General features: G+C 39.7%; 1 protein-coding gene across 1 annotated transcript; it reads right to left on the bottom strand.

Annotated features, from left to right (window-relative positions):
• Positions 1 to 358: 358 nt before the first annotated feature.
• LOC117282367 (putative gustatory receptor 28b) lies at positions 359 to 6,263 on the bottom strand. Its single transcript, XM_033751701.1, has 5 exons — positions 6,102 to 6,263; positions 5,076 to 5,192; positions 3,381 to 3,449; positions 2,164 to 2,253; positions 359 to 779 (listed from the first exon to the last, which is right to left on the bottom strand). Exons 1-5 carry the CDS (start codon positions 6,261 to 6,263, stop codon positions 705 to 707), a joined length of 513 nt encoding a protein of 170 aa, XP_033607592.1. The 3' UTR covers positions 359 to 704.
• Positions 6,264 to 8,056: the final 1,793 nt, after the last annotated feature.

Below are 8,056 nucleotides of genomic sequence, written 5' to 3'. Positions count from 1 at the left end.
TGGTCTCTTTCCTTCTGGCTTTCCCACCAATATCCTATACGCATTCCTCATCTCCCCCATTCGTGCTACATGCCCTGCCCACCTCATCCTCTTTGACTTGATCATTTTAATTATACTTGGAGAAGAGTACAAGTTATGAAGCTCCTCATTATGCAGTGGTTACTTATAAATACATAGAGAAACAGTGTCTGTGATGAAAATACGTACATGCCGACGGGTTCACTTCGTTATCTTGTATGTGAATAAGACAGCTCTGAGGATTTATGTTGGGAATAATTTGTACATTTCTTTATAAATTTGGAGACTGTACTCTTGAGACAGACTAACCATTGTAGAGCATAGTTTTATTAGACTCGTTTATTGGTCGCCCTTGAGACGTTGCCTTTGTATCTCCGACACTACAATCAGTGTCCAAGTCAATCCCTTTTGCTTGGAAGCCATGCCTTCTCTCATGACGAGTTTGTCTGGCAAATGAAGATTACTGCAGGAATTAATGTCTGTATATATCATGCTGTAATGTGTGCTTCCGTTGTTTTCACATTTTATAAACAGATGGAATACACTGCATTCGTTCATATGTCTTCAGTTCCATCTCATATAGTGTACGTGTATATCATCTGTGTATAGTTCAGAGCCTATATCACACGCCGGTAGGCGTCATAAGTGTCACTAAACTTGAGCTGTCACTGATACTATTATCAAATTTAAAATATCCCGTTTGGATTTGAGAGCTGGAGCTGGGTCACAATTACCAGGTACGTAGTAACAGCTCCAATCATCTGTAACAAGGACACAATTTGTTCATGATTTTCGGCGGGACTGTTTGTTCTCTAAGGTAGCATATTAACAAATTTTATTCTTTATTGTCCTACTGGAAAAATGACTATCAGTAACAAATACATATCGCAGTTCGAATCTTTTCACCAGTTCCAATGCGTGGAAATTTTAATTAAACCTCGGCCTTCATATTTTAATTCCGATAAGATGATGGGAGGTGTACGTGTGAAATTAAATCTAGGATTGCCATGGCAAAAGCTGCATTTAGCAAGAAGAAGAATCTTTTTACCAGCAAATTGGACTTAAATTTGAGGAAGAAACTAGTGAAATGCTACATTTGGAGCATAGCTCTGTATGGGGCTGAAACATGGACACTTAGGGCAGTAGATCAGAAACATCTGGAAAGTTTCGAAATGTGGTGTTGGAGAAGGATGGAGAAGATCAGTTGGACCGATTATGTGAGAAATGAAGAAGTGTTAATTAGAGTCAGTGAGCAGAGGAATATCCTACATGAAATAAGAAAACGGAAGGCTAATTGGATTGGTCATGTTTTACGCAGAAACTGCCTTCTAAAAGAAGTTATTGAAGAAAAGACAGAGGGGCGGATAGAAGTGACAAGAAGACGTAAGAAGATGCTGGATGACCTTGGGGACAGAAGAGGATATTTTCATTTGAAGGAGAAAGCTCTAGATCGCATCAAGTGGAGGAACTGTTTTGGAAGAGACTGTGGACCTGTCGTCTGGCAGATTACTCAAGAATGAATGAAGGTAAAAAAATATTTAAAACATTATTCACTCATAGATGAAAACACACGTGAATATTAATGCAATTTTATATATGACGTCTTGTAGTTTGGTAGATAGGTGCCAAACACCTGCAGGGTAAATATTCTTAATACGCAGGCGGGGGGGGGGTGTTCATTCGAAGCGTTGGCTCCTGGGTTCGGTTACTCGGTGTCACATCTCACGGGAGAGTTGTGATACCATGAGTGTAGTAGGTGGTACGAACGTTTCAGAAGAACCAGTTCAAGGTCCACGTGATTACTAAGTGACCAGAAATAAGTATTAAAATTGAAGAATTCTAGCTTCTTTCATATGACTCCGTACAGTCTTGTATAAATGTTCATTGCTTCTTTGCTATGCGTACCTCTCGAACTGAAAACTGATGCAGACCGTTCTTTCGAAACTGCGGTAAACTGCTACCAGTTTACACGGAGTCACAAAAATAGTCACTACCCTAAAATCTCATACATCACAAATTGTAGAATTATTAAAATTGTTTTCATCTCGGGTATGGCTTTCTTGACATCCCTGCAACAGTTGAAAGGTACAATCCACGTTATAGAGAAGCTTGTCTCACTCTTGCATGAACTTCTGAACGTCTTACCGAATGGAGTAGAGTGAAGTCTAGTGGGAAGAAATCGCAAGCCGTGAACTGTAGCTTACGGTGCAACAGCTGCAGAGAGAACTCCTTCAACTGCAATAAGAGCCCGAATGTCAACACATCGTACAAACGCACACAGTATTCTACAGAGCTGACTGTACAGTCCGAGGTACAAACCCCTTACATCAGTATAAAATATCATGGACACAGCCTCACTTTCATATTGAAGTTGCTACAAATCTGGGGCCGCGCCATAGCTCAAGCGGTTAGTCGCTGGCTTCCCACCGCGGCGGCCCGGGTTCTATCCCGGGTCTGGTCAAGTGGGATTTGTGGTGGATAAAGTGGCGCTGGGGCAGGTTTTCTCCGAGTACTTCGGTTTCCCCTGCCAATCTTCATTCCACCAATTGCTTCACAATCACCCTCACCTATCATCTGGGGCTGGTACAATAGGCCAGAAGTGGCCGCAGTACAAGGGACTTAGTCCCACCCCATTAGCATTAAAAAAATAGATGTAAATGAACGAAATACTTAAAGTATATTTAGCGTAAAAAACTACTGCATTACACGCAGAGTTAAAACAGTAATTTGTTAAATAATAATTTCAAAATACTCATCTTTGATTGATTAATTACAATCTGATGTCATAGAAACTGAAAGGATAATGCATACATTTTCATGTGCATGATTTTATCGTGTTATGATGAAGCCACATCGATCCGTCTGAACTCCTGGTGATCAAGGAGAATGTTGCTATTCTTGGAGCTACTGCTGTGCTAATAGAAACGAGTTTCCAGTTCAATTTGATGTAGGGCTACATGGAAACTTACTGGATTTGAAGTAAAGGTCTGATTTTTAAATTGTTAATTAGGGCTTTCTTCAGAAGAGAACATTGAACTTTATTTGAGATAAGTTTAGCATGAAACACTATCAACATACGGACGATGCAAAATACAAATGTTCATTTTGTTTTCATTAAGATGGAAATCTAATTTACACCTTTTTGTGTGAAATTAATTATGATATCAGATTCCAACATTTTTATTATAATAGAAGGCACAGATTGTGAGCATTTTGTCGTTTGTTTTGTAGGGTTGAATTTGTCTTAATATAATGCAGGAAGAAATTGGGCAACATTAATGATAACATTGATGTCAGTAATTTTATTTCACAGTATTTAACGGTCTAAACTTAGTAATTGTACGTGTATTAATCAAACTCACCTCTCTTTTCTTGAATGACTGCGACATTTCTGTTAGTACACTGTGGACAATTACTCCTGTACGGTTGGCCTGAAAACAGTATTTATTTTTTAGCAAATTGTTTGTAGTTGAATCAAGTGCTACTTCTAAACAAAAACTTTCCCAAGTAAATCAGATTGCTTTCCGGTCACGGTAGCCCAGCGGTCTAAGGCATGCAATGTCTTCGCTCGCTCGGAAGCCGGGATCGTGGGTTCGAATCCCACTCAGGGCATGGATGTTTGTGTGCGTTTTTCTGTGTTTGTCTACAGGTAGAGGCCTTGCGACGAGCTGATCACTCGCCCAAGGAGTCCTACCGTATATGTAAGATCTAGAAAAACCGAAGTGAACGGAGTTCATGGAGGTAGGCCTAGGCCCACTGGGGCTGTAGTGCCAGGGGAAAAAAATCAGATTGCTTGCTTAGTGTAGGGTCAGTGGTAGAATCTCATGGTTACCGCATACCACGGAGATCATCTTGTCTGTGGATTCCTCCGTAATATCTGTTGCACATTGTAGTCGTTTGGGGAGTTCATATATTAGTAATCAAATAAATATAAATTGTACGTTTTTTATTGCTAGTGGGGTGGGACTAAGTCCTTTGTTCTGCGGCCACTTCTGGCCTATTGTACCAGCCCCAGATAATAGGTGAGGGTGACTGTGGAGCAATTGGTGGAATGAAGATTGGCAGGGAAAACCGAAGTACTCGGAGAAAACCCTCCCCAGTGCCACTTTCTCCACCACAAATCCCACTTGACCAGACCCGGGATCGAACCCGGGCCGCCGCGGTGGGAAGCCAGCGACTAACTGCTTGAGCTATGGCACGGCCCTAAATTATACATACGCTAAATGTTTTATGTTTTCTTTGTCTGCATGCAGTCAGCCCAGAATTTTTCTTAATTTGCTTTTATTTATACCTACATTTTATAATTGCGTATTCTCTGCCCATTATCATTTTAACTAATTTCTAACCGACAATTTTTTATTTCTTCTTCTCAGTATCATGACACAGGTTATCATAAACCCATGTTCCGAATTTACATACCTATTCCATCTTTTACATGTTTTTTTCGGGGTCCTTTTGTTTTCTACCGTACAGCATGTTTCGGTATTCTCTAGCCAACTATTGTACGTAACAATGCAGTTTATCCAATTCAGTTTGTACTCTTCTAGTTAATTTTATTTGAAGCTCCTTAACATCATCTATTCTAATACAGCATTTAACTCAGCTGTAATATCTCATTCATACCGACCAGTTAACCCATTCAGCCTATTGTCATGTGAATCGTCAATCCCTGTAATAAATCGAGAAGGGAGAAATGTGTAAGGTAAATTGTGACAGCATGCATTACTCACGTCTTCCGTGCGTGCTACATATTGCATCTCTTTCATACTCTTTGAATTGAGCTTTTTGAAAATATGTAATGGAAAGCAGAAATTAAGCACTGCTACATATATTGCACTTGCCTCTCTTCTGGTAGATTTAAGTATCCCCACCACAACACTCACTTCTGTAGTAGTCTCGGTGTGTGTTCTTTCCGTAAAGCGAGAGACAAGGTTTCGCATCCATGGGGAACAATGTAACAATTACATATTCTGCATATTTCAATCTGTTTGATTTTAGATGGGAGCCGGTAAGACAATTGAAAATCTGAATGCGAACAGAGAAAATAGACAACTTACCTCTTCAGCTGTGAATGCAAATGCTGCAACTGTACCAATGATTTGGATCGCGTTCAGCAAACATACGTACAGAGAACAATACATGTAGTATGTGTTGTGGGATGTTCTGTTTGGAGGCTTGAAGAGCACAGAGAAACAACAATACAGATTCACAGTTATGTCGACGAAGCACAGGGCTGAATAGAGGAGAATTTGAACTGAGAAGAGTGAGTTGAGAACTTCAGCCGTATCACACAGAAAGTCATGGAGATGTGCGAGAAGACGTACTAGGGTCATTCTAGACCGTTTCTGAAACTGTCCCACAAGACCCTTACTGTCAGAAGAAGTCATTGCCTGAGGTCGTCCAGTGAATTCGACCCTAGAGTTCTGCTGACACGTGTTCGTTATACTTGGTACATCGTCAGGTACCGAAATCCTGGTGTCTTCGAGAGCACTAACTGCGACACTGATCAAACTGTTGGGCTGTACTCTTAAGATTGGTGTCAAATTAGTGTCATTAATGCCGGAAGACAGTGATTCTCTTACAGAAGGAATGAACGAATCGGAATTCAAGAAGTGAGGTTCCCTTTCATTGGTTTTTATCTCCAAGATTTTTGTGTTGATAATTTGAAATCTTTGCCTTATTAAAAGCGTATAATTTATAAGCTGCAGATGCATCGAGAATGTAGTAATTTTTCGAAGTATAAAAAGAGAGGCAGCAACAATATTTAACATGGACATGTTATTGATTGCCCAATAATACGAAGAGAAAAGCAGTGGTATTAAAATAAATGTAAGAGTAAAAAGTATCTGTGTTCTAAACAGAGTAGTAAGTAGTTTAAAAGATACCGTGACACCTAGTGACAGTAGACTTCGGTCAACATAATCAATATTACTTACAAACGATATGATACTACGATGATTCGAGCAACTCATGAAAACAAAAGCCGCTGTTAAGAACGTGTCAGCATATTCTTGAATATTGAAGATAATCGTGGGCCCTCTTTTGAAATCATATTCATTTTTATACGAGACAATATTACATACAGACAGTGTCATTGTGACTGCTGCCATGAAGACGCTGTAGAGTAATATCTTGAATGAAGATTGAAGTTGATGTAATTTAGATCCTCGCTTTATGGATATGGGAGCCAAACCAAGGACCCTGGATGACCATAACAGAGGACAAAGAGCAGAATAAATATCCATTCTACACGTATCGGATATTACAGTGCTGACAAAAATGTTGTGTGCTACAACAAGTCACGAGCGACAGTCCCGTCCCTTTGACACACTTCTCGGTGCTTCCATTCTGACTGAAGGGCATCAGTAGTGTTTGTGTTAACCTCTGTCCCAGCAGTTTCTAATACAATTAATGGGTACTCTTGTTTTCCATTATGTAACAGTTCAGCTTAATAGCCAAACATTCATCGTATATAAAGCGTCACCTTCTTCAACTTCAGTAATTGATTCAGAAGTATAAATTTATTAGCTGTAAATGCTTATCTTACGCTGATGCTTTTACCTTAATTATTTTCATCTACTATAAAGAATATAGCTCCATAAAAATATAAATATGTTATGAGTTTTCTCTATATAACGGTATAGAGCCTCCATTTTGGGATGCATATCACATGTCTGCTCTTAGAAATATTTTGCTAATTTGTATCAACTGACGATTCTTTTATATGATGCTGCGCATTTGTAATGATTCACGATTAATGCAGTAGATAGTATTTTCCTCTTACAGCGAACTACAGAGGAAGTTTTTTGGTAGGACATAGTCTCTGTAATACGCGGGGGGAAGGCAACAAAGATGACTGCTAGTGGAAGATGGAGGCGACGTGTTCCTCCGTAACGTCAGGCCTTCTCCAACTTACACAGTATTACAGCCCCAAAATTCCTACAATTCATAGTCGCCATTGTGAGAACCTCAGGCCCAACATTAGTACTCACGTTGCAACCCACTTGAAGCGCATATTCATAGGTGAGGGGCTCAGATATGCCGCCAGTCGCACAATACACAAGTAAGTAATCAGTGAAATTATAGAAGATAGGCCTAGGACGATAAATTATCTCAAGAATTGGGAAGTGTTATCAATATAAAACTTGTTAGGGACGAAAATGTGTGGCGACTGCATAGGAAACTGGAGTATATATGTGGTTGTGGTGGCAACAGTTGAGAACGCCTACTCTCAATCCATTTTTCGACATCCAGTAGTCATGAAACACAGGAAACCCTGCCTTGTATTGAACGCAAACAATGGATACGAAACTTGTTGATTTAGGAATATCTCAACTATACAGCGATATAAATAAGACCTAAACGTTTGTGACGATGGTGCCATTATTACAAATATTATGTTTCTGGACATTATCCATCGTCATGGCTTTATCTGAAAACATCGTCCTGTTTATTTATTCAAAACAAATTTTCGGAGAATGGATTCTATCTCCGTCTGCAGGTAAAACCTACTCAGTTGGGCCCAATCAACAGAGCTAGTCCCTATCTCCGGACACCTCTGCCAACACCAAGCTTGGGTATACAAGCCAAGCACAGCGCAAACCATCTGCGAGAGCTAAGAAAACATTAAGTGTTCTAGATTGTAGTTTTTGCGTTGCGACATCACGTAGTCTTGAAAGTAGTTACCAACTTTCAGAGGAATCTTCTGTTTCCATAGTCAGCACACCCACTGAAGAATGAGGCAGAAAAACTCTCCGAAACGCTGGTAACTACCTACGAGACCATGTGGTGTTGTAACGCAGAATATCACATTCTGAATCTTCAGCACCATGAAAACATCAAAGCTTATTTTATGTACACCATGGCCCAAAAGGCAGTTAACCTGAAACATTCTCTCTTATTAATATGAATATTTGTTTTAACCTGCCAGTGAATTTTCAGAACGGTGTCAGAAAGTTGTGAGTTATACATTTGACGTGGGGGATGTCATTTCGAATATTGAATAAGTAATGAAGAAATTTCTCGCCGATTTTGATGT

This window comes from Cryptotermes secundus, unplaced genomic scaffold, assembly GCF_002891405.2.
Source record: "Cryptotermes secundus unplaced genomic scaffold, Csec_1.0 scaffold92, whole genome shotgun sequence".
NCBI lineage: Eukaryota > Metazoa > Arthropoda > Insecta > Blattodea > Kalotermitidae > Cryptotermes > Cryptotermes secundus.
Note: the sequence above shows the minus strand (reverse complement) of the source record. Positions and strands in the feature narration are given on the sequence as shown.

Excerpts from the sequence above, each read along its gene's own strand:
- LOC117282367 (XM_033751701.1), bottom strand. The coding sequence starts at position 6,263 with ATGGATATTTATTCTGCTCTTTGTCCTCTGTTATGGTCATCCAGGGTC. Across the intron at positions 3,450-5,075 it reads TTGCATTCACAGCTGAAGAG|GCCAACCGTACAGGAGTAAT; the intron begins GTAAGTTGTCTA and ends TACTGTTTTCAG. Across the intron at positions 2,254-3,380 it reads AGTCATTCAAGAAAAGAGAG|TTGAAGGAGTTCTCTCTGCA; the intron begins GTGAGTTTGATT and ends CTCTTATTGCAG.